The sequence below is a fragment of the Amblyomma americanum genome, chromosome 10, assembly GCF_052857255.1.
Source record: "Amblyomma americanum isolate KBUSLIRL-KWMA chromosome 10, ASM5285725v1, whole genome shotgun sequence".
Lineage (NCBI taxonomy): Eukaryota > Metazoa > Arthropoda > Arachnida > Ixodida > Ixodidae > Amblyomma > Amblyomma americanum.
Genome location: NC_135506.1, coordinates 123998430 through 124025585, shown reverse-complemented (window position 1 = coordinate 124025585; position 27156 = coordinate 123998430). Strand labels below are relative to the sequence as shown.

The following is a 27156-nucleotide window of genomic DNA, read 5'->3' as shown; positions in this document are numbered from 1 at the left end:
ATTTCCTTCTCCAGCCAACTAGCGGCTTCAGGCGCGTCAGCCGACGTTGACTCCCCGCACAGCAGCCGTCCGACGATCCCGTACCGGGCCTTAAAACGGTGGAGCCAACCACTGCTTGCCTTGAATGAATCCTTCTCGAGCAGGCAACCGAAATCCTTTGCTTTTTGCTGCAAAATTGCGCCACTTACCGGCACATTCTGCGCTCTGGCGTCCATGAACCAGGCGAACACAGCCTTATCTACGTCTTGATACGTAGCAGGCTTCAATCGCTTACGTTGGGCGCTCGTTCCACACTTCACTGAGCTGAGGATAGACTCCTTGGCTTTCAAAATTGTTGAAAGCGTACTCATGGATATGCTGAATCGAGCCGCTACGTCCTTCTTCTTTTCGCCTTTCGAAACTGCGTCCAGAATCGCCTCTTTTTGCTCAAACGAAAGGGCTTTCCGCTTGCCACTCATGGCGGCGACGCACGCGGGCATACACGAGGGCAACCAAAGCAACGCCTGCGATGTATCCAGCACATGTGGTAGCAGTGAGTGAACAACGCGACAACGCGGACAAAGGAGTACGGCGGCGACGGCGGCCGCGCAAGTGCGCAAGCAATCACATGGGTTGGCAGATCCAATGAGAGACGGGCGTGTAAGCTGACGCATGCACAGCAAAGAAGCCTGGGAGGAGTGTGGGAAGGGGGGGGGGGGGGAGTGCGCCGTCGCCGGCGACCGAGCAAAAAAAAAATAAAGACGGGCCCGGACGGGGGGAAGAGAGAGGGTTGCTCTCTCTCTCTCCCGCTTGCTGGGAGCGAATTCCACGCGCCCCATGAGGCCCATCCGCGTGGGTTACCCAAGTCACTCATGCTAGCACCGCTTTCCCCGCGGCCGTCATCGTCACGGCGACATTTTCCTTCCGGGTAAATTTTTTTAGGATACGCGACTTCGTTGTAATGAAATTGCAGCAATATTACTTCGTTATGTCGAGGCAAAATATACATGGTTTCCAATGGGGAATAAGTTGAATATGCCTTGTAACTTCGTTATATTGAGGATTTCGTTATATTGAAGTTCGTTATATCGAGGTTTAACTGTAACAATATATCGGATATAACAGTGGTCAATCATGGCACTGTCAGCTTTACCATGTGTCCTATGGTAAAATAAACTGCTTACAGCAGTGCTGTCATAGCACATTTTCGGTTCTGACAATTAAATCCGGTCAGTGGGAGTCAACCTTGAAACAAACAAAACATGCAGATGCTGCAACCACACCAGCCAAACCACACTTGCAGCACAAATGCGCGTGCGTGTGGAGCCGACCGACAGACCGAGCCAGCGCAGCAACGCAGTGAAAGTGAAAGAACCCGTGGCACGCACCGGCAACGCAGGGAGGAGAAACGACAGATGCAAAAGGCCCAGGCAGGAAAGAAAGTAGAGAGTCTTGGTGGAGCAGTTCATTATTAATGCAGAAAATGCTCTGGTGCTGTTTTTCTTTTCTTGCATTCTGCGCAACTGTTAAAAGCGAGAGCATGTGTGTTGTCCCACCTTCTCCTGTTCTTCGGTCACTGTTACTGCGTCAGGCAAGCTGCTGGGTTGCTGCACTGGCCACGTGCGCCATGCGTAACTGTCAATTGGTGCGGTGCATGGGCTTGGCCAGCATGGTTATTCACTTGTCAGCTGTATCAGCTGTCACTGTTCCCTCGGTTTTGCAAGCTCCTTGGATTTCAAGTCAAGAATTGCTTCCACAAAGTGGGCTTGGTACCAGTGACATGGAGGCTCGCGAACCTCCCACTAGTGCAGTGATGACAGTGCTTTCGTCAACGGTGAACGGTGATGATTGTGGCGTGTCCAGTCGTAAATTCTTTCACGTTGACGATAAAAAAATACAGACCTCTCCGAAAAGGCAGCGATGGAAGCTGTCACCGGTACGGTTAGCAACGAACAGGAATCTATGCAGGTTATGGTGTATAGTAAAAGCTCGTTTATTCGACCTGCATTAATTCGGAAATCGGGATAATTCGAACCGCCAGCATTGTGCAACGCCCGTGTATGTCTATGGTGACGTACGCTCGCTAATTCGGACACTACAAGTCTTGCACTGCTTAATTCGAACGAGCTTCCGAAGGGAGACGGCGTCCAGGTATGACTTGTGCGACAAGCGATCGTTCAAATAACCATTCTTAAACCTGAATTCTATGCTGCAGAGTCGTCCGTGTACCTCAGACTTGCGTGCAACGGTAGGCACGACAACAAATGTACGGCCACGTTTTGAAAATAGTCTGACCGCTTAGTTTCGGTTTCCCTTTTCTGAGCTTCACGCAAGCCCGTTTCAGCCAGCTAACCGAGCGCAGCTGTGTGCCATTTCAGGCGCTGATTGGCACGAGCGCTTTCGTCCACGTGATTCTTTCTCTTCGGTTGTTCCAGTGTGTCGAAATGGTCGAAACTGCTTTGACGATCGCGACACTATGCATGCAATAAAGCATTTATGAAAATAATCATCATTGCGCCGTTCTCATCTCAAAAGCAAGCAACCGTTGCCCACTCTTTCACCAACTAAATATACTGTGATGCAAGCGGTTCTTATCTTTTCATGATCATTCGATAATTCAAAATTTTTTTTTTTCCAGTTCCCTGGAGTTCGAGTTAACAAGCTTTTACAGGCATTAGAGTGATCAGGCCTCTGCAGGTCTTTCGGATCATTGAATGCTCCACAGTTTGTCATGTTTTCTTTTTTTTGGCACAGCCCTGTGCTGAAAACCAATAATGGTTAAAACAATTGTATTTCCGTGGCTCTTAATTATTGCTATAAGTGGGTTTGACTGTATAGTAATCTCTCATTACAAATAAATTGCAGCGCAGCAGTGCCTTCGGCAGCTGAGCACACCAGGCAAGGGCTGGTGGTAGGCTTTAGGAGCCTACCCCATGACTGCGATGTGGCATCAAAAATGAGTGGGCGAAGAGCAGATGCGTTGTAAGAACAGTCCATTGTCCTGACTGGTTGAAAGAAAATCTAGCTTTTGTTGTGCTGCTGTTTACTGGCAGTGCACCACTCACTCAGTGCCTGCCAGGCATTCCACTGCCTTGAAACTGGCCCCACCACCCAGGAACCTCGCATAAATGAGGCCACAGCTTCCTTGGCAGAGGAACAAGCAGGAAAGGAGGGCTGTGGGCTGCATGTCCCATAGCCCCGTCAGCCGAACTGTCATTGCAATCATTCAAGTACCAGGTCCTTATTGTGTTTTCACCTTAGTTCTTATTTAGGATAACCTGGGCTCAAGCCTCGTCTGTCAATGAGGTCATTTTCCACCCTGCTTTATTCGAGGTGGTTGCTTAATTGTGCATTGGATCATCGAGAGTTTAAATCTATGGAGCACTCGTGAAATGTGTGTCACTGCCTAGACAGGAGGATGCTCAAACGAGGCTCTGTGGTAGGCAGAAAAATTCAGAAGAAAAATGTCTGGTTTCATGTAAGGACCTCACCCATCTAAATCACACTATAAAGTGCCACCCATTAATGAGTGTAGTAGCCAGCCAAGCAACGGGGGAGTCGTTTCAGCACTGTATGTTGCAATTGTGCAGACAGGTGCTCCTTAATGCTAATCACAGAGGAGGTATATATAACAAGAACCTGGCATCTTTCAAGCTGGGAGCACTTATTGTAGTCCATGTCTGTAGGTGCAGTGTCACCAGTTCTGAAGATGCAGGTGCACCAACTAGCCCACTTTGCTACTGTAAGGATGAATCTGGCAATAGCATGCACATGTGGTACAGTTGTGCGCACGTATGCATGAGCTTTACGGTCCAATTAGAAAGGAGATGTGAACGCACACTCTCCCTTTGTCAGCTGTAGTTTCAGTCTCCCTGTAAGTGTCTTGTGCTCTGTTGAAAAGATTTTCTATCATCTTGTGCCATAAAAACCCGATGGTGGGTATTGCACAAGGGGTGGGTGCAGGCATTATGACAGCCATGTATTTACGTAGTGAAAGACAAGTACAATTTTTGTCAGATGATGTGCAGCATCGTTGGAGAGGTCGCATCACTGTACAGCAGCACAGAGGAAGAATTTGCAAAGGTTACTGTATGGACCTGAGGTCAGGAAAGTTTATGAAAAGGATGACGAGCAATGCGCCAGGTCTGTTGTGTTGCCCTCGCATCAGAAAGTTTCTGATGCCAGCAGGTGATACTGGAGATGTTGAGTGAGCTGCGCACGGCACCTTCGCCTGGAGCCGGGGAGCCCTCCTCGGACGGTTCCTACGAGTCGGTGTTGTCTGAGGCCCTGAAGTCGGACGACGAGGTGTTCCACGTGGCGCTGTACGGCTGGCTGTGTGAGAGCGGCCAGTCGGCGCGGCTGCTGGACGTGCGCAGCTCCTTCCTGGAGCCGTACCTGCAGCGCCGATGCAGGGCACCCCCCGACGCGGACTTGCTGTGGAAGTACCACGCGCGGATGGGCAATTTCAGTGCAGCCGCCCACATTCTGGCCAAGCTGGCCGACCGACCAGGGGCCGATGTGCCGCTTGACATGCGTGTCGAGTACCTGTCACGGGCCATCCTCTGCGTGAAGAGCCCAGACTTCCAGGTGGGTAGGACATGTTGTTAGGCTAGTCGGTGGGATATTCCTCAGGTAACTCTGTCTTGTGTGTGTTTTTTCACACAACTCTACATGTCTGAAGAATTCCAGGTGGGCCCCCAGGAGTGGCTCTCCTGGCCACTGTGCATTGTGTACAACGGGCTGAAGTTTGGCCATTCCAAGCTCTCACCCGTGCCACTGCAGACGGTAGCTTCAAGCACTAAGCATTCACTGGCTGAACATCACTGCCCGCGAGCAGTGAGCAATGGCGCATGACCATTAGTAAATACCGTACTTATAGCCCTGTCAAGCACGTAAAACTTTTACTGAGACTGCTTCAGCACCTGACGTGCACTTTATGCTACATGATGCTAAATGGGAAAGCAGAGTGCGCTTGTAGATACAAAAATGGCGGCTGGCTAAAAACAATATTTTCAAAATGGCAATCTGTAAACGTAACCTTCTGAATTATGCTCATTTGGAGTAGTGGAGTGGGTAAAAATCTACTTAATTTTCAGCCACGACTGCGTTAAATTTGTTTCATGGTAATAGTGTAGCAAGTCATGACAAGTCCCAGCACATGCTGAATCTGGACAGCAAGGAACATGCTGGACTACAGCGATCCACGTCCAGTCCTGCTTGTATGAAATTGGGAGAAAGTTCTAGTGGCCTCTCTGTGGTTTGAGCTGGTCTGGAGAAAGGAGAAACTTTGTCACAGAGACCTCACACCGACAACTGACAGATGCGCTGTTGGTGCAGATGACACCGTTGCACGATGAACGAAAGAATCCGAGTAGCCCTTGCAGAAACACGTGACTTCTGGCACACTTTTTGTCATGCAGCTCAGATAGTGAGGGCCTTGCCTAGGCTTTCCTTCCTGCATGGCTTGCGTCGTTGAAGCTTCTGCTCAGAGAGGGCAATACTATGTAGAGCAGCAAACGGTGCACTTAGCAGTGCAAAGAGCTGTCTCGGAATGTCAAGTTACAAACGCATGGTAACCGTCAACGAGTTTTTTGCTTAGACTATGTGGAGACTGAGTGAACAATTGACATCACCAGTCTGGAGTTGAGGGCATGTGGATTTCAATACCAGCTTTCTCATTTTATAATTTATTTTGGTGATTTTTTTTACTGTTTTGAAAGTTCAGAGGACTAGATTTTAACATTATGTCTAAATATTTTTTTTTCTACGCCTTGGGGAAAGCCTGCAGAGTCGACAGAATGCGGTAGAAGTCTGGCTCTGCATTCGCTGCATTTCAGAATATGTGCTACGCACAATGACAGTTGTAGATATTTTATTTCTGCGGCACAATTTTTGTTAATTTTTTACAAAGCAGTTTGCATCGACGTCTAAACCTTAACAAAAATCTATAGTCCATATAAATGAGAATCCAAGATTGTCACCACATGTAGTGGGGTTCTGTGAGTGCAACCAAACAAACTGGGTTAGATAGACAAAACAGTCATGAAGAAATCTGCTCCCCAGAATGAACATCTAGTCAAAAAACCAGAATGGTGAAAAGCACACATTTTTCTAGCATTTCCCCGATATGCAGTGCCACCACGGTTCACGGGAAAATTATTTTAGTGTGTTTCTGATGGATTTTAGCAGTTGGGACAGCATAGAAAATGAGCCATACAAGCAGAAAAGTGGTTTTTAGTGCGGTGCCATTTGGATTGCAGTCTTACAAAAAATTTCCAGCTTCTCTGACGCGAAATTCCCTGTTTGGTCAAGAGAGTCGTGACGTCATCAACACCACGTGACCACCAATGGATCACTCATAGGGCACTGCCAAATTTGAAAGATTTGAGGACCCCTAGCATCTCAAAGTTGCCTCACCCCAAGAACTTCCAAAGGATCCCCAAAATATTGCAAAAGGACCACTCCAGAAAATGGATTAGTGTGGATTAGTTGTTAAATTATTGGGTTGGATTAATACAGTCGCATATGATAATCCAGTGGAAGGTACAGGAACATTCTAGAAGGTGACTCAAGCATACCATAGCAGGGTAATTGAACTAGTTCCAACTGGTGTTTTGGTGGGAAAATTGCAAGAGTAGACACCATGGCAAGCAACCTAAACTGTATTGCGTTTTTCTTTTTTCGAGAATGTGGTAGAGAAAGCCCGGAAGTTTTTTGACCATTTTTCGTGATCTGAAAGGCGTGTTCCCCTTTGAACCCCCCTGCAACAGCCCTTGTGTTGGCCCTGTGGTGCAGGTGACCAATGCAGCACGGGAGGGAGACTTCCTGCACCAGCTGGAGGAGAAGCTTGACGTGGCTCGTCTCCAGGTCAGAGTGCGCAACGCCCTGCTGCAGCGGCCGGAGCTGCCAGCAGCAAGCGACCTCGCGGCACGCCTCGACACAGAGCTCGTCGACGTCACGCGCCTCTACGGCGAGTTTGCAGACCCGTGCGACCTGGCTGAATGCAAGCTGGCGATTGTGCGCTCGTCGGGATATGACAAGCCACTACTGGTTGAAAGCCTGTGGCGGAGTCTTTTGGAGCGGGAGTTCCACGAACACCCCCGCGTTGACGAGCTGGCGCGGCGCCTGGCATCCCTGGCGCTTGAGTATGCCCCCTCGGAGAAGTTCTTTCCCCTGCCGTTCCTGGTCAAGTTTCTTGAACTGCGTGGGAATCAGCACGGCTTTGCACCCGGCTGGATCATTGAGCCCCTGCTGGAGGCCCATGTACCAGTCTCCAGTCTGAGAGACGCCTACAACGACCTCTATAAAAGCAAGGACCCCGCGTGGGCTGGTAGGTCACTCTACCTGCTGCAGGCAGTGGCCCGCCTCATCGGACTGCTCGTGGACGCCAACTTGAGGCAGGTGGAAGGTGGCAGTGCTGACAGACGGCACCTGGCCAACCGCTGCCTGGCCGACATCCCGGGGTACCTCATTGACCTGCAGTCCATGCCGGCAGGAGAGCCAGAGGTCAAAGTCCTGATAGAAAGGTTTAAAGAATTTGAAGTCTCGCTCAAGAAGTATGTGTCAGCTTGAATGGGAGGGCATCATTGGCGTAGCACAAGGAACATCATGTGTTTTCATATTGTTTTCTTTTTCTATATTTTACAATGCCAGCGTACAATGATAGCATGGTTTTGCCAGCTGTGCTTTTTTATTTCTACTTTCATGCGCATGTACATGAGCTTCATTATACAACGGTGGAAGAAAGTGCCACAATTCAAAAATACTTGTGCTTCTTTGGGTGGCACCCTGTAGCCAATAAATGGCAACACTGCGAATTTGCTCAAGTGCTTTTACCAGCTGTTTGCCGGTCTCCTTGGTGTGGGTGTGGTGCATGTAGGCCCTGTCATGTGTACTTCACTGTGGCAAATAACGCATGTGCAGTGGCATTTGGTGAGTACAGTCTAACCCCACTTCAACAAAATTTATGGGCCCCTCAAAAAATTTCGTTGAAGTGGAAACCTTGTTGTCATGAAATTGGGCCAGAACATTGACAGATTGGAATGGATAGTTCATGAACGTTTATTTTGTCAGCTTCGCTCTTTTGCCGTTTCGAAATCGATGCTGTGGCACGATTTGCTTGGTACTCTATAAATCTCTGGCATAGACGTGTTCGCAAAATAAACGCAGTTACTAAATTTTCTATCGAAACTTATATTTTTCTCCACGCATTTTAAGAGCCTTTCCGCTTCCATTCTAAGAGAACCCATACAGAGACCACGCTGCCTGAAGGTGTCTTTGCGTGGACTAGGCATGCATGCACCTGCGAGACTCCACCTAAACCACCGACACTCGCAGTGCCTGTATTACCTACATCAGTGCCCTGGTGCACCAGACAGGAAACAAAAATTAAACATTTCGCAATGCTCGACTGCGGTGAAAAAGCGCGACAAGTGCACCCTTGCCTGCTTCAGGCTTCTTGCAGCAGCATGCTGCCCACCAGCATGCCGGGCAATAGCGGTTCATTGTGGGTTGTTTGCTCGGTGTTGCTGGGCCTAACATGCTCCTCATTGAAGCCTCGGAAAAGTGCTTTGGAACTAGCCACCGCATATCACAAAACATTTAAAGTCTTTACCAGTTTCCATCAACACAACAGCTTCATACTGAAATGAATACAGCAGGACTGATTTCCGTTATGCCTTCGTCAGCGAAGCGAGCGAAAATATTGGCTGGCAGTTTAGCATTGCTAAGCACGAAATGTACAAAAGCACAGCTTTTTGCAGGTGGACACTACAGCCATGCACCTGAAAGCATGATTGAGGTCTCCAGTGACCCACGGGGCCAATTATGCGTGCCCAACTTTTTCATCGTCAATGCCAATTTGCCCAATGTGCACCGGCAGCCTATGCTAGTAGTACCATATTTACACGATTGCAAGCCGACCTATTTTTCAAAATTTGAAAATCCAAAGTGAGGGTAGTCGACTTAAGATTGAAACCAAAAGATCGCACCATAAAATAAAGGTGACACAAATGAGATATCAGGCATGCTACAGCTTGGTTGCATTTTTACTGCGCGACTCCATCGCATCGCTCTTGGTGCTGGCCTTTAGCAGCTGCTATGTCAACACGCAGAATCACCATCCCCACCCCGCGCGTCGCGACGGCCGATGGTGGCTGTCGATAAGCACCAAACCGAAACCAGCGCCAGCCCACTCCCCACACATGGCCGTAGATTGCGGCTACTGATAAGCTGCGGCGGCCTGATAACACATTCGCGTTCTACTCTTAATAGGCGCCGTCCAAGTTTTTTTTGTTTACTTTCACCAGCGCACTCGGCGCTCAAGGGAACGTCGATATTTGATGGAAGGGCCGCTGTTCCAATCACGGCGACACCCCACTCAGAACCTCAGCAATGCTGGGGAGTGTCGGTAGCCGACGGAAGAGCCGACGCAGCTCACGCGTAGTTTCTCTTTGGCTCTGACGCATTTGACTACTGCTAGCTGCGTTTCACAAGTTTTTAATGTAGTGCTTCATCATTTGTGCTCCGGGTCCAGTAAGCGACCAGCGCTCGTTCACGGCTACATTCAAGATTGCTGTGGTTCATTACGTCAAAGAAACGCAAGTTCGCAACAAGTGATACACGTGTGGCAGCTGCAGCGAGGCAAAATTTCGAGCTGTTCCACATGATGTCGTGATGTGGCTGTTTGCGAAGTGCGGGATTTCGCTGCACAATGATGTTAGAACAACAAGCTGTGGGACCGCAGCAGCAATCACAGCGGCAGCACTAGTGAGGACGATGGCGCAAGTGTGGACGAGTAGTCCAGTGACTAATACATTTTCGCTTTGGAATGTGCCCACGGGCGTGCCCGCACGTGGCAGCAGAGAGCGGTTAGCAAAAAGCGGAGGCCGCAGGATAGTGCTATCGCGTTCTGCTTTTAAAGGCCAAGTGTAAACAACCTCCATGTTTTTGTTTAGTTTTTTTTTTTTCTGAAATGTGATTGGGGGGGGGGGGGGGGTCGACTTACATTCGAGTAGACTTACAGTCATGTAAATGCGGTAGTAGTAGTGGATTATTAAAATAATATAATCGTAGGATAAGATTTTTGCTAGCCCCATCATCTGCCATCAATACTGAAGCACCTGAGCTGGGGCAGCAGAAATAAAGGATAGCAGGCAGAATGGTGAAATCAAATGAAAGGGGTGTGGGAACAGGAAGAGAGGATAGGGGGAGAGGTAATATACACGAACTATTTACACAATAAGAAATGTGTGCAGGTTGCGCGCATGATTAGTCCATGATGAAGCAAACGGCCTATGCTCCCGTGCCGCGTTTCTGCACCAGTGTTGTCAGCGCCAAAGCTTATTGCTCTTGTGCTGGTTCTGCCACAACATTGCCCACGACCACATATGCAGTGGCCACCTCTCTGTCACTACCACCACATAGCCCAAAGTATGAATATTAGCGTTATAGTAGTATTGGTTGATGAAGATGTGCAGTGCACAGTGTGAGAGTGTGTTGCATGCAGTTTAACATGAGGTGTGATCAGCTCCGGCGATAGCCTAGTGCTCTTGTTCAGTGGCCAGCGAAGCTGATCTGTTCGCGCCGCCGCGGGTTTGAATCCCAGTCGCGGCAATATTTATTATATTTATGGTTTTCCAAAGGTCACCCTCAAGGTCAAGCTTCACAAAGAGCGGTGAGCCGGTTTGACCTCATGAAGTTGTGCTTTCACACTAAAAGCCAAAGGCTGCCTTGCACCGACGCCTGGTTCGCAAGTGCGTAGTTGGAGCCGTCGGCAAAACCATCGCAAGCAGTCGTACATCGCATCTTTATGCGCACGTCTGCAAATTAATTCCAGTTCTGCAGAGAATTTCTGCAGCGCTTTTGAAAGTGCTAACTCTCTTTGGCAGCCATTTTTGGTGAAGCCTAACAAGACATGGACTTGTGGATGCATGCCACTTACTCGGAAACAATTTATTGAAGTGGGACCTCCTCCGAAAATCGTTTGTTGCGAGGTGAAATGATTGCATTGCCTCGATTGGTTTGCTGGCGGGGAATCTGAAATGCTTTCCTGTGGTGAAAATGTTGCTGTCGTGTCGTAGCAGGGTTTGTCTGTATGTTGTTTGGTAAGACACTTAGGGGTGGGCCTTGGGACATTTAGTGGATGTCCCTATTCTCCAATGTTTTCCGGCATTTGCCTCTTTTTTTGTGGGCCCAGTCCTCCACAGAATGTCTCACACAGACTGCTGAATCATCAGCTGTGCAGACAGTCACGCACAATGTCTACCTCGACTAGTGCAGGTAAGAGCGCAGACCTTTTGGCTAGTTGGTGCATTGCAACCGCGTGCAAGTGCAAAAAACATGGACGAAGGAGGACTTGACAACACGAGCACTTACTTCCAACTGAAGATTTATTGACACACAAGCACAATTAAATACACCTTGCTTCATGACATCAACTGACAGCACTGCCGACAACAAGTGGCCGCACACAAAAACATTGTTTCCTTCTTAGTCGGTGAGACAGATGGTGCACTGACGCAGGATGGACCCGCTTTTCTCATCAAATCTGCCCCTGATATTTCTCTAACATCCTGACACCTATGCTTGCCCACTATCGTACATTTGCTGAAGAAAGGTTTACATGGTTTCTTAGGTTTCCGCGGCCGCCGCGGTGGCTGAGTGGTTATGGCGCTCGGCTGCCGGCCCGAAAGACGCGGGTTCGATCCCGGCTGCGGAGGTCGAATTTCGATGGAGGCGAAATTCTAGAGGCTCGTGTACTGTGCGATGTCAGTGCATCAGTGCACGTTAAAGAACCCCAGGTGGTCGAAATTTCCGGAGCCCTTCACTACGGCGTCTCTCATAGCCTGAGTTGCTTTGGGACGTTAAACCCCTACAAACCAACCTATTCTTTTCAGCACAGTCAGGACAATGTTTAGAAGGATTACCATCTCTGTAATTGCCTACCTTCCTTCTGTGCTCCAGCAATCTTTCATTCAGACATCGGCCAGTTTGATCGATGTACCTAGAGCCACACGATAGAGGAATTTCATATACTACTTCAGAAGCACATGCTACAAAAGGATCTCGATGTTTGATACCACATGGCTCTTTAGGCTTTTGGAAAGGATTAGTCATTTTGACTAGCTTTTCCAGCTTTCCAGTGCTCGTATTGCCCAAGTCCTTCTTTGTCCATATTTTTTGTGCCTGTACGTGATTGATTAGTGCAGATTAGCTAGTTGGTATATTGGTTTTTGAACAGAGTGGCTCTGAAAACGCTCAAGGTCGCAAAATAGAGTTCCGTCTGCCGCAGCCACATTTCCAAGGAGGCATACTACGTCAGCGCCAATATCGCTTCTGCCAGCGTTTCGACCGGGAGATCATCAGACGACGCCAGCACTTCGAATGCCACTGCCTGACCGATCGAACTGAGCTTGAACACGGAATGCTAGTAGTCTTACAGCACCAGTATCGCGTGTACCGTTTGGTTTTGTTGTTGATTAGTTTTGTGTGCTAGTGCCTGTACAGCTGTCGCCTGGTCCATTTTTTCGGCCCGAGCATTCTTCTGAGATACGTGACATTTTATTTAAAAAAAAATTGGCAGTGGCTTAACTTGGCTTACCCTGGAATTGAGCGAAAAGCAAGGATACTTGCTAAGCGTCTGAGGCTATAACGTGGTATCACATGGTCTTACGACACACCCATCAGATGTCATCGCGTGTTAAGGTCACCCAATGTCAAAGGTCCACTAAAGGTCATGGGTCAAGTCAGGGGTCAACAGTTCGACACCATAAGTGTACCACATATGGTCATAGACGGCTAACGTGGTTGGGCTGAAGGTCATTCAAGGTCATTCTCCGGCCTACGCGACAACTCCTTTACCAAAGGTAGTGAAGCTTTTCGCTTCAAAAAAGTTCGGCTATGGATAAGCTCAGTTAATCCAGGATATGAAAAGCTAGCTAAGGCTGTTTGCGTTCAATGTGTTCGTTGGTGTTGGTGCTGAGAACGTTTTAGACGCTGATGATTTTGAGGAAAGGAAGGCTGCCTACTTGGCTTTCTGGGTCAGTGGGTGCCTCAATCGCGCTTTGAGGTATGTGGTGGTGAGAGAGAGAGATGTGGGCTGCATGCATTAGTGCTGACAACGTTAAGTCTCAGCGTTAACTGGCTGACCAACTTCTCGCGATCAACCATTAACTGCCACCTGCCAGGGTGGGCGCACTGCCTATTCAGTGTGCTTGGCTTGGTTGGATGGTTGGGGCTACGGGTGCGGTATTTGGTTGCACGCACTAAACGTTGCAGACGCCAAGCTGCGTCTGCTCAGCCAGACCACTTGGTCAGGCAGCAGCCACTATGCGGCTGTGGAGCCTCAGTGCAGCAACGGCGAAGACTGCTCGGCGGTGTGGCGGAGCCACGAGATGCGTTACTGCGGCAGCTGCGCAGCAAGGAAGTTCAAGGTCAAACGTGCACCTATGGCGAAATCGCTCCGATGAAAGTAGTAAAAGCTTTCGCTTTTTAAAACCTAGAGGGGTTCAACGCTGGTTTTACGCAAAGCGTGTACAGCTGGTTCGGTCGAAAAGTCGTCTGTGCACTAGTCGCCGTGTGTCGGAAATTGCATAAAAATATCATATCATGGCAATTTGGGCTTCTAGTGATTGGTGTGTGATAGGCTATGACGAGTTAATGAAACCTCGCATCACGCCGCATCATATCTCGTTTGTACCTTCTTCACACATTTTATTATCACCCACGGTCAAGACATGAGCTACTAACACCACTAAGAACCTGTTTATGCCACAGCCAGTCTCTAGCACGAATTTCTACCCAAACCCTTGCAATGAATAGCTCATTTTTCGTCTTATGGAATTCCTTACCCGAAAACATAGTTGAATGCACAGATAGAACTCAATTTAGTAATAAACTAAAACTTAGCCATCCTGAATAGGCTGCACCCTTTGTATTCTGTTACTTTGCTTAGTTTCATTTCTGCGCCTTAGTGTAAATTTTGTTTCTCTTGCTCTTGCTTGTTTGCTGTTATTTCACGTATATGTATTTCTGCATTTTTACTGTATTTTTGTTTTTTCTTGTTCTTGCTTGCTTTCGTTGTATTTTGTATCTTTCTCTTCACTTTCTTCCATGTTCAAGAAATATACATCATGTTAATTCGCTTCCCCTTATGTAATGCCCTCGGGCCCTTAAGGAGAACATAAATGAAATAATTGATGACTAATGAAATGAAAATTGGAAAAAGGGGGTTCAAAGATGTTAAAATGCTTAGAATGAAAAAGCCAATGCTTGTTGATAATTCAGAAAATTTAGCGTGTAATTGATAAATTGATTGGAACAATTGAAAAAAAATGAAAGTCATTCAACGGTGTTTCCAACGGTCAAGGCGTTGCGCCAAACAGGTGATGGCGTTCCATGGACTCCCTGATAGCGCTGCAACACACTGTCGCGTTCCTTAAGCGTCCAATTTTTGAAGCGAAACATTCACCACTCCCTTTCGTAGCTTGTTTGGCGTGTTTCATATGACCTTGAACCGAGAAGGGGGAGCTGCACACGTGACCACCATGACATCACCACGCTCCAGCTGCGCCATGCTGCCGTCGTCGCCATGCTCGTGTTGGAGCTCTCGAGTCATAGCCTTGCAATCGGTGCAGACTCGAGCTAGTATAAAAGGCACGGCAGCTGTTATACTTGACTAAGCAAATAACTATATGACAAACGAAGGTGTCATCACTAATTAATAAAGGAAAGAGACGCGCAGCGCAAAACCGCATCCGCCGAAGTGATGACGCTGGTTTGAACTAATCACGCCAGCAACCTGTACACATTTCTTATTGTGTACAAAGTTTGTGTATATTACCTCACCCCCTATCCTCTTTTCCTGTCCCCTCGCCTCTCTCATTTCATTTCTCCATTTAGCCTACTATCCTTAATTTCTGCTGCCCCAGCTCAGGTGCTTCAGTATCGATGGCATATGCTGGGGCGAGCAAAAATCTTATCCTTCCTTTTTATCATTATTTTAATAAACCAGTACTATTGGTTTGAGCAACAGATATCGCAGATGCAGAGTAAATCCTTGCGATGTCAGCACTGGTTGACCTCAATGTGTTGGCAGTATTCCTGAATACATTCACCAAAATTTGGAGCAACCGTTCGTCGTACAGCATTCTGGTTAGTGTAATATCAGGGGTTCGGACCAATGACATATGCACCTTCAGTTGCATGCTTTCTGAGTTTTGCAACAGGGGTTCGGATTGAGGTGTCCACCGTGATGTCGAGATCTGATATACTGCGTCCTTTCCTCAAAAACCTTCCCTTTACCCACTGCTGCGGAGGCGAAAGGCAAAAGGCGGCCATGTGCTGTGCGATGTCAGTGCAGGTAAAGATCCCCAGGTGGTTGAAATTATTCCGGAGTCCTCCACTACGGCACTTCCGCTGATATGTGATATACTGCTCCATTTTCTTTCCCAAAAAAACTGCTGGTGTTTTAGCTCTGGTTAACCCTGGTCGAAAACGAAAAGCTGCATCTCCCTGGCTACGTTAGTGGTCGAGCGACTGGCGGTCTCCAAGGCAGGCATTGCATCGAACACACCTAGTGTTAAGCTGAACGCATCACACACTAGCACACAAAACTAATACAAAACACAGACTATAAATACACACGACCCGGGAACACTGCTACCAGCGTCTACTACTAGCGTTCTACTGTTAGCGGTCGGCATTTGTGCTCACAGTTGGTTCGGTGCAGCTGCGGCACTGTATGGGCCCAGTAGCCGGCGTCGAGGTGGCATGCGACATGCTTGGGCTGGCGTCGCTGGCTGCGTCGTACAAACTCCCGGTCCAAGCGCCCGTGGAGGTGATGCCGGTGTTTTTGGCATTGGGGGCACCACCCGGATGGGTGGCAACAGCGCTGGAGACACCCCTGGCCGTAGCAGGCGGTAGCGTCCTCCGTTGACTTTCTGGAACGGGCTCAGGCACGGCAGGAAGTCCATGAAGTGAAGCCGTAGAACGCGAGCTCACCGGAGCAGTAGCCGGCGTCGCTCTCTTCCAGCCGATGCGTCCCTGACCCGCCGGAGCCTCCGCTTCTCTGCTGTTCCCCCCTGTGCCTCGTTCTACCTTGCCCTTTTATAGCCTTGGCGTTAGTCCAAGTAAGCCTTGTCGTGTTCTTCTTCTTCTCTTCTCCACCAATCATCTCTCTCCACCTCACCGAATGCTTCTCCACCAATCATCTCTCTCCACCTCACGAATGCTTCCTCTTCATCTTTATTCTTCGGTTAATCCATGTAGTCTTCTCCACACCTCTTTTTTTTTAAATTTAATTTAGGCTCCCTAATATATGTGACAGTGAGTCGCCTTAGCGAACACCACGTCCGCTCTTGGTATACGTTCAGCATCGGTTGCTATGATGTCATTTAGCCGACGAAAATCTACACACAGGCGGTTAGTACCATCAGGTTTTTTTGACAACCACGAGAGGTGCATTGTATGCTGACCACGACGTCTGAATTACACCAAGCTCCAGCATATCTCGCACCTCATTTTCAATTGATTCTTGAACTACTAATGGTAGTGGGTATCTTCACGCTTATTGGTCTATCTGCAGAGAGATCTAGTTTGCAACATATGACTTCCGTTTTGCCCGGTACATCCGAAAACACATCCTCCTTGCTTTGGAGTAGGGCCTTTATCTGTGATCTTTGTTCTTCATTAAAATTGGCGTTTATTAGCACCTTATCCCATCCTACAGTTTTCTTCTCACTGCACGTGGGCACCTAGGCAACTTCATCTGTCTCCTCGACAACTACCGAGCACACTACCTTGGGGGCGCACTGTACGGGAACTCTTTCTTCACACTTTTTCAACATGTTTGCATGGAAGACCTTCTTTGTTTTATTTATCAACAACTCATAATCCATGCCATTTTTCTTCTGCGTCACAAGGTAAGGGCCCTCCACTGCATCAGTAACTTATGATCCGTGGTTAGCAGGAAGAGAACCCTGTCGCCAGGATTCAGATTTCTGTGAGTGGCTTTCTTGTCATAGTAGCCCTTATAGCGTTCGCACGCCTTTTCCAGGCCTTGATGTGCAAGCCTGCATGTTTCCTTTAACCTGTCCCGCAGCTCAAGAACGTACGTTTATGTTGTCTTGAGATCGGATGCAATCTCTTTATTAGCCCACAGCCCGGTGTTATGCTCAGACCCATCGTAACGGGAGTAGAGAACGGACGCTGCGTTGCTCGCACTCTCGCTTGAGCTCTTGTCTCCACTGCTGACGAGAAACTGACTGCACCCGTCTGAGCTGTCGTGGGCCTTTTCTCTTTTGGGTGTTCATCAACGTCAAGCACCCTCCACTTGGGATCGGGGTCCTCGACACTTCTTGCACCCGTAATGTTTCCCAAGATGAGATCGTAGATTGGGTGCTCTACACATTTCGCCACTACCTGTCCAGTATAATATGGCGTGGACACTAGAATCTTGGCTTCAGGAAGGTATCTTACTGTGCTATCTACCAGAGTGACGGCCGATGCTTCGCCTGTAAGATCCTCATCCTTCACCAGGCTTCTGCGAATGAAAACTGCGTTTGCTCCGCTGTCTCTAAGCACTAATATTGGACTGTCTCCTATTTGCCCAACCACAACCGGCATTGTTGCTTTTGACTTGGTTGTTCCACTCACTCCCTCATTTTCCAGCGTCGTTTGCTTTCCTTTCAGCTGTGGAACTTCAGGAGGTGTGACAAGTTCTGCCCGAGAGTCGACAACGCATGCAGCTCAGTCCTGCGTTCTGTATCGGCACTCATCCAGAGTATGAACCCTCCTCTTACAACCTTGACACACAACCTGTGTCTTTTGAGCAACGCTACTAGTCTGACAGCCAAATGCATGGTGTTCCACCTTGCCGCAGAAAAAACACCTTACTGGCGCCTTATATGCACCGCCATATGCTCTTGGTTTTGTCTCATCTGTTTCTGGGACCTTTTGTGTTTCCTTCCTTGCCTTATTAATATTTCTCAGTCTTTGAGCCTCGAGAAATTGGTCTGCAATGTCAGCAAACTCTTCTAGTGAACACAGCTTTCAGGAATAGCGCTAGCTTTGAGCTGCAACATGCTAAAAATTGCTGTGGGACCAGCTTGTCACGCACACCTTCAAAACTTTTTTCTATGTTTGACATATCAAGCCACCTATCAAATTAGTTGGTCAGCCTGCAGGAAAACTGCTTAGCAGTTTCAGAATCCTCAGGTTTCACGGTGCGAAATCTCTCACAAAAACCCTCTGCCGTAAGCCTGAATCTTTGGAGCAGTGTCTTCTTGACATTCTCGTAGTCCATGGATTCAGCAGCAGGCATCCTTCCAAACACATTCAGAGCCTCCCCGACTAAACACATGCTCAATGCTGTGGCCATTCACTGCGCTCCCAGCCTTGCCCCAAAGCTATCCGCTCGAATCGTTGCAGATATGAGTCCAGATCATCCCTGCTGTCATCAAAAGGAGCCATCAGCTTTCTTGGACAAACTCTGGCCGGTCTAGGATATTCTGTATCTGTTAAGGAACGCTGATCAGTGTCCGTGACCTCCTCATATCCTCCCGCGATATGCGCCTGTTTCCACAAAAGAAACTCATTCTCCTGTTCTATCCTTTTCTCCTGTTCTGTCTCATGAGCCCTTTTATCCTCTCGCTCTTCTGCCATCGCGAGCTCTCCTCGCCTCCCGCTCTTCGGCTTCGCGAGCGTCTGCGCGTGCTTGCGCCCTTTCCTCTGCCTTTTTGCCTCTTCTTTCTCCTCGTCACAGAGACGCACCGCCTCTTCCTTGCTTGACCCTAGCTTGAGCGCCAGTTCTAGCGTTTTCGCCAAATCCATACTTTCTGCCGTCGAGAGATCGGAAAGATCTGAGACGAAGTAAACAGAAACAAGGAAATGAATCCTGGCACAAACTCGCCTCTTTGTCACGGATCTCCCTGGATAACACTCGGACCGAAAGAATAGACTAGGCGACAGGTGTACCCACACAGACGCACATTTAATACACCCTGCGTGACACACACACTAGCACACAAAACTAACACAGACTAAATATACACGACCCTGGAACACTGCTCCTAGCGTCTACTACTAGCGTTCTACTGTTAGCGGTCGGCGTTCGTGCTCACGGTTTATTCGGTGCGGATGCGGCGGTGTATGGGTCTAGTAGCCGGCATCTAGATGGCGTTCGACGTGCTGAGGCTGGCGTCGCTGGCGGCGTCGTACAAGCACCCGGTCTAAGCGCCCGTGAAGGTGATGCCGGTGTTGTTGGGGTTGGGGGCACCAACCGGATGGGTGGCAACAGCGCTGGAGACACCCCTGGCCGTAGCAGGCTGTAGCGTCCTCCGTTGACTCCTTGGAACGGGCTCAGGAACGGCAGGAAGTCTGCGGTGCGAAAGCGTGGAACAAGAGCTCACCGGAGCAGTAGCCGGCGTCGCTCTCTTCCAGCCGATATGTCCCTGACCCGCCGAAGCCTCCACTTCTCTGTTCTTTCCCCTCGTGCCTCGCTCTCCCTCGTGCTTTTATATCCTTCGCGTTAGTCCACGTAATCATTGTTGTCGACCTCTTCTCTCCACCAATCATCTCATTCCACCTCACCGAATGCTTTCTCAACTTTTTTTGTCTCCGGTTAACCCACGTCATCCTTATCGCCAACCTGGTCGTCGTCTTCAAACCTCTTTCGTTCATAATTTTATTTTAGACCCCCTATATATGACAGATAAGGAGGCCACTACTCCCCGTCCCCGGCACGCAGGCCTGGGAGACTGGGGCCGGGACCTCCGCGATTATAGAAGCAGTCAGAGAGGTCTTAACTCCTCGCGGCGTCTTCCGCCAGGCGAATGGCTTGTTGCTGTGGAGCAGGTACCTCGCTCCGCAGCAGGGCTTCCCAGGTTTCTCTACAATTTATATTTTCTTTAGCCCCTGGGGAGCTAGCGCAATCCAAGATTATGTGGTCGAGGGTCCCTCTCGCCCCACAGTGCTTGCACTTATCGTTTTGTCTAGCTCATCTTTCTGAACATGATATGCCCAGACCGGATTTACAAAGTTCCCAGCTTGGAGGCCCCGCCATACGATTTCCTCCCTATTGTTTCGACTTTTATCCTGTGCTGGCACCAGTCTCCTCCGTAACCTATAATTTTCGACAATCTCCGTATAATTTTGCAGACGCTCGTCCATGTTCCGGCATTCTGGCGGCTCCACAGCTACGCGGAAGTAGAGAGCTCGAGCTAACTCGTGGGTCGCGTCGTTGCCAGGAACGGACGCGTGTGCGGGAGTCCAAATTAGGCTAATTTTTCTGTTAGGCGTCTACTGGCCAGAATCCTTGCCGTTTCCGGCGATATCCTACCCTTTCCAAAATTATAGATCTTCGTTTTGCTATCGCTAATTATAAAATTGGCTTCCATTCCAACGCAAGCGAGCGCTTTCGCAACTACTTCAGCTGTTTCCGTGTTGCGGCTTCTAATAGTGGCTACCGATAGGGGGCACCGCCGCCGTCGAGATTGGAAGTTGACAGCCGTGCGGTGCGGACGCTTGTCTCGGTGCTCTTCGGATTACGCGTGGTGACCGGGACCTGACGGACGGACGACTGCGAGAGCGCGTGACTACGACAAATCGATGAGTTATTTCCTTTAATATTTTGAGAGCTTAGATTTAGGCTAGTTTTAGATCTGGGCTAGTTAGGTGAAGTGCTCGCGAAAGAGCAGGTCAGTGACCTAACGGCCGGGCCTTTTCCGGCTGACAGCTATAGATCTGCAGGGCTCACTTGTGAGCCAGGTAGTTAGTATTCCTTTAGTTAGAAGAAGACGGGTAGTTAGTATCTTTTTATAGGTGATTGGCTTTAGCGGTAGGCAGAATTTTATTTGAGCACGTGGTTGCAAGTGGTTTTTTTTTCTTCCCTAGCATTTTGTGGTAGGAATAATAGAGTGCTGCTAAGATGGTCAAGCAACTGAAGATTAAATGCAAGGCGTGTGAGACGGTGAATCTGAAAGAAACGCGGTTCGAATCTGTAGAGGAAGCCGAAGGTGCAAATTTTATGTGCAAATGCTGCGTATTAGGTGCACGCCTGGACAGGGCTGACGAAGCAAACACCAGCCTAGCGCTACGTATGGATGCCCTAGAAAAATAGCTGCAGGTAGAGAGGGCAGAGAAGCGCAAACTCCAAGAGCAGCTTAGTGAGTTGTTGAATGCAAAAATGGCTGACACCGCCAAGCGAAGTGACATTGGCGGACATTCCAGCGCCAGCCACGTGGATGGGGCCTGCACTGGCATGGACAGCGATAAGGAGTTAGGTGAGGCGGGTTCAGACAGGAACAGCTATGCACACGTGGCAGCTAGGAAGTCTGTTGGAGATGGAGAGAAGGGGAACAAGATAACTTCCAGGAATGAGGTCGCAGCCACAGATAAGAGGTGGCATAATAAACCGGAAGTTAGGATGGAGTAAGCGAGTACCCAAGTACTTATCGGTGGTGACTCAAATATGAGTAGCTGCAAAAGAACTATAATGGAGCGTGTAAAGGGTGATAGGCGGGTAGCAGTCGGGGCATTCCCAGGCAGGAAAATGGACACAGTACTGAGCGAAACAAAACACGAACTTTCTAAGAATGTTGAAGAGCGCAATTTGGTAGTGATAGCGGCGGGACTAAATGATGTTTTGAACGGTGAAGCCGCAAAAGTAGCGGAAAGATTAACGGAGGGAGTTGACGATTTAAGGGCGATAGCACAGCAAGTCCAGATCGTGGTGTGCACAGTGCCGGAAGTGCAAGGACGGAACGGAGAAATTGCCAAGGACGTTGTGGCTGTTAATCGGGAGATATGGAAGTTAAGCCAGGAGAAAGGCTTTGAAGTGGCAGACATAAACAGGGAAGTGCATAGAGCAGGCTTTGGCGCAGGCTTTACACGAGATGGCATCCACTTTAATAGAAGGCTAGGAGCCGAGATCGGGTGACTCCTGGCAGGCCGGGCAGTAGCTTTTTTAGGGGGTCCACTGTGGCTCAAGGCATAGGGGTAGGTAGAAGCAAAGTAGAAAGTGTAGCAATGAAGGCTGACGCCAATAAAATGGCCACTAGGAGGTCTAGGAAGAAAACTACAAAAAGAAATTTAACACTAGGATCAGGTACATAAACATGCAAGGCGGTAGAAAGAGAGCGAAGTGGTTAGAGATAGAACAGCAGTTGAAGGACGAAGTAGGTCTATACGCGCTATGCGAGACCTCACCTCAGGATCTATGAATCCCATTTCCACCTTTCCCAAAGCATTTTCTGTTGTCAGCCGACCTCCTTTTTTGGTGTCCCCTGGTCTCGTTTTCAATTCCCCTCAGGTAGTGTTTGTGCAAAGATTACTTCAGCCTTTAGATGTAAACATTTATGATATCCTTCTTGCGCTTCGCAATGGGCCCGCTATCCACATTGTTTTCGGCGACATATTCCCAAAAAATGCAAAACTTTTGCCACCGAGTATTCTAAATGGTCTTCTAGAAGATCCATCTGAGGACCCTACCTACAGATATAGCAATAGCCACTGACACATCGCAATGCAATGAAAAAGCAGGTGTGGGAATATTTTGCTCGCGTTTAGACTGGTCCTTTTCACTGCGCCTTCCAGATTTCACCCCTATTTTTCAAGCAGTTTCTAGCAGTTGTACTTGCTCTACGCAAGCTAGACCCCTCTATTACAGCAGTTGCAGTAATTACTGATTCTTTATCTTTGTGTTCGTCCCTCGCTGCACATGTTGACGGTCCCATTTTAACAACTTTCTTATCCCTACTTCCTCCGCATTTGAGCCTTGTTCATTTAGTATGGGTTCCCGGTCACAGCAGTGTGACAGTAAATGAGATTGCTGACAATCTCGCAAAGGCTTCCCTCAGTGGCCCCGTGTTGCCAATCATCCCGGCTACAGCCTATATTACAGCATCTAGATTTCGGCGACATGCGTTTTTAATCACGCAAGACACAACACTTTTAACATCGGCCGATTATGAGCACCTTAAATATTATTGGAACAGGAAAATTTGTTGCTCTCGGCAGCACTGACGAGGCTGCGCTGCCGCATCCCCCCTCTAAATTTCTATTTACACAAGTCGGGTTTGGCACTCTCTCCCCTTTGTGCATTTTGCCGTGAGCCTGAATCTATAGAACATTTTTGGCTGTATTGTCGCCGATTCAACTCTGAGAAAAAGGCTGCTGGAGGAGCCTTTGCAGCATCTTGGCCTTAGTTTGAGCAGCCCGCTCTTGCTATCATTTGGCGCCACCACATTTGGGTTCAGCCACAGATCTGTTTGTACCGCTGTTCTAAATTTCCTGATAGAATCTCACTGACTGCCTTGCTAAGTGTTCCAAACTTTTTTCTATCAATTATTACATTTTGACTTATTCATTATTATTTAATCCCTCTCTTTATTATTATTCTTATAATTTTGAAATCAAAACTCTCATCCCTTTCCTGTTCATGACGAATTCACTGGTGTTGCACTCCCACGTGCTTTTCCTTTTTATTAACTGCGTTCAGGTGAATAGCCACCCGATTCTTGGCCGATCCCCCAGTGTGAGTATGTGCCATCTTTTGATAGGCTAACAACAACAACATCGCAGGGATCTAGAACACCCACCATATATTGATGGCTACGTCTGGGAAGGGAGCAACAGAACAACAACGGAGAGGAAGGGAGGAAGAGTAGGTATGCTGATACATCCAGGAAAAATTTGGCAAAGAATAAATTCAACTTACAAAGAACATGTCTGGGTATCGGATAAAATTGCCGGTGAAAGGACATCGCTAGGAGTAGATTACTTAGGGACAGGGGACAAATGCAGGCAAGAGAACACTGATCTAGTTAAGTGTCTCAATGACGATATAAAGCAGTTTGGAGAAGGCGCCAATATTATTCTGTTGGGGGACATGAATGGCCACATCGAGGATCTGGATGGATACACAGATTACAATGGGAAGTTGATACTAGACTTCTGTGAGCGACACAACCTAGTTATTGTAAATAGAGAAACTAAGTGTGAGGGACAAATCACGTGGGAATCCCGTAACAGGCAAACGACCATTGACTACTGCTTAACCTCGCAGGGGATGTATAGCAAGCTCGCAATGATGGAAATAGACAGAGGGGAAGTACAGCCTCGGTGGTGATCATAAGCGTATTAGTCTAGTTTGGAGCCCTGCTCAAAAGAGGAATGAAAGGGAGTCAAAAAGAGTACACAAAATTAAGTGACGAACAAACAGCGCAAATAGCGGCGTGCATAGAGGAAGCAATAGAGACACATCCCATGGAAAAGTGGGATTATATTAAGTTAGAACTACTCATTAGCACAAAAATAAAACAAGTAAAAGGAGTAAACCGCTGGAGAGGAAAGAGCAAGCCACGAAGTTGGTGGAATAAGGAAATTAGGGAGGCCATCGAACAGCGACGGTTGGCATCACGGGAACACAGAGAAGGTGCAGTTATCTGAAGAGGAAATAGGCCGAAAATGGGAATCTTATCGACAAAAGAAACAGCAAGTGCAGGTCCTCGTCCAGGCTAAAATAAAGCAGTCCTCTGATCGCTGGCTAGCTGAAGTTCACGATGCAACTAAAGGGGGGCTAAGAAAATTCTGGAACCATATAAGCTGGCTGGGCAAAGCGAATCACAGAAAGCAGGAACAGATTCACGATGCCGAAGGAAAATGTTTAGAGGGAGATGACGCTGTGAACTACATTTCATCAGTTATAGCTGAGTCATTTAAGAAAGACGATAGAGTAATCACCCCAAATGAGGGAGCAACACAGGAATGTGACGATTCGTGCACATGCACCGGTGCCACGGCGAGCCGGTCAGTGACTTTTCTTGGAGACGGTTGGCCGCGCCGTCTTGGCGTCGGGTCGCAGCGGAGAGACATGACCATATTTGGTTGTGGCGGAGAAACATGACCATATATGGTAACCGTCGACGGCCCTGTCGAACGACGCTTGAGTGTCCCCGTCATTATGCACCCCTCGAGAGCCACGGGGGAGTGGACAAAGGCGCGGCCACGGCTGAAGAAAGAAGCAAAGGCTTTAAAAGCGGAAGCCGACGGGAGGAAGGGGGAGAGCGATCGGAGCGAGTGGACGAGAGGGCCGGAGACGGAGCGAGGCAGAAGACTGGGGCTGCGCATTGACCTGAGCCCGGGGTCTAGCCGTCGCTAACGTTCGACCTTCGCCAACGCGCCTCCACGCCTGGCCGCTCATCCAACGACCAGCCGAGAACGAGGGCAGTACAGCCACGAGGAACTCCCAGCCCGGCCGCTGCAGACAACCAGCCATTCATCGAGCCCGTGCCACACCACGCTGACTCAGCCCCGGCGACGACGAGCCCAGCTTCTGTCCCGTAAGCGGCATCGAGCCAGATGCTTTAATTAGATTACTTCAAAATCATTTTGGAGTCTGTGCATCAATTTCCTCATGCCCAGTGTGGACCCAGGGCCATTTTAAGAAACAGGTTCATCACATTGGTGTCAGAAGTGGGGTCCACACTTAAATCATTGGGCAAAAGCTGGACTGCACCCCCGGCGAGAGGAGCTTGGGGCACTGACTATATTTGGTCTAATTTGGAAGAAGCCCACTCGAGTGCACAGCCCTTTGGGGCAAGCGTACTTGCATTAGCAAACATGGTGGAGAGATTCACTGGCGACGGTCAGGGGCCGTCTATTCTTGAATTTTTTGACATGTTGGAGCAGGTGTGCAAAATGGGCGGGTTAACGGATGCACAACAGCTGGGGATGGCGAAATGTCGCATGTCAGGGGCAGCACATGATTTTGCCTGGAGAGATGAGGGAGTCAGGAAGGCGGGCACGTTGGCTGAATTTAAAAAGCTAGCGTTTAAATATTTTGACAGGGAACCTTCTAGCGTAAAGCTCAGGCGGTTCCTCGACGCTCGGCAGAAGCCGGGGGAAGACGCACGCGCGTTTGCCTCCCGCCTTCGCTTCCTTGGGAACGAAACCCTAGCGCGAGAACCGGGGCCTGATAGTTCGAAGCAAAAGCACGCCAGAGAGCTGCTTCTGGAGCAGATGACGTCCCAGTTCATCACTGGCTTGAGGGATCCGGTGCGCAGGTTTGTTCTGTCTAAGGCGCCGTCTACTTTTGAAGGAGCGGTAGAGGCAGCTGTAGACGAGGAGCGTAATGAGTTGCTTGTCTCCAGTGAGGAGAAGGTGCGGCTTGTAACAGAGCCAAAAAGTGCAAGCGCCGACGCGAATGTTACTCAGTTGACCGATAGGCTAGACCGGCTGGAGGCGCTCCTCGCGGAAGGCCTACAGTTAAATAACAGGGGCAATTTCCGGAACCGTGAAAGGAGGCAGGTTCGCTGTTATGCTTGCAGAGGGTACGGACACGTTGCCAGATACTGTCCCGAGCTAAACCGCGAATCTGGTACGCCAAATGGGCAGCAGCGCGCGTCGCCGACCAACACGGGGATGGAACAAAGATATATTGTGCCAAAAAACGCGTAGAGTCCCCCGCAGCCGAGCCGGTTGGGGGGGAGAGCAGTAATAGCTGTGCTATTGTAAGCGTTTTTGGAGAATCCTGCCCGATTGCCAAATTCGTGGTAAACGGGGTCACTTGCAATCTGTTGGTTGACACTGGCTCCCGGATAACGCTCCTTAAGCAAAAGTTTTTTGATCTGCTGACAAGGAAGGGAGACAGGCAGGTGCATGAGGCCCGAGAATCTCCGAAAGTAAGATTCGTGGGCATCACAGGAGCTGACCTCGGCACGGGAGGACTGTACCTTTTGCGCTTCACAATCGGGAACGAAAGTTTTGACCATCCCAGCTGCATTTGTTCCGATGCTGTGTCGCTGCCGGATGGTATATCGGGCCTCGTAGGTCAGGACCTGTTACGGCAGCATGGCATCGATCTCATATTAAGCCAGGACTGCCTTTCCTGTCGCGGGGCTTTGGTCCCATTAGCAAATCGAGAGGCCGAGTACGTTGCACGAGTGGACTATGGGGAACAGAGCGCGAAACAGGGCTCGCTAACACACGCGGGCGTTAGTGTTAGGACAACGAGAGAAACAGTGGTGCCGCCTCGGTCAGAGATAATCTGTGTGGGAGCGATGTCAGCTCAGATTGATGAGGGACACATAGGAGTCGTTGAACCTATAGAGGGGCTCGCAATAGGACTGAGTGTGGCGGGCTGTTTGGTCACGGTTGACTCAAAGAAAAGGGTTCCCG

At 49.0% G+C, this 27156-nt stretch overlaps 1 protein-coding gene across 1 annotated transcript in view; it reads left to right on the top strand.

The window, feature by feature from the left end:
- The window catches only part of Nup154 (nuclear pore complex protein Nup154), a 73033-nt gene extending 64874 nt beyond the window's left edge, over window positions 1–8159 (top strand). Inside the window, exons 9-10 of the mRNA XM_077640499.1 lie at window positions 4168–4566; window positions 6775–8159. Of these exons, the coding sequence (XP_077496625.1) occupies window positions 4168–4566; window positions 6775–7551 (1176 nt within the window). The 3' untranslated portion in view covers window positions 7552–8159. The remainder of the gene's footprint in view (window positions 1–4167; window positions 4567–6774) is intronic.
- Window positions 8160–27156: the final 18997 nt, after the last annotated feature.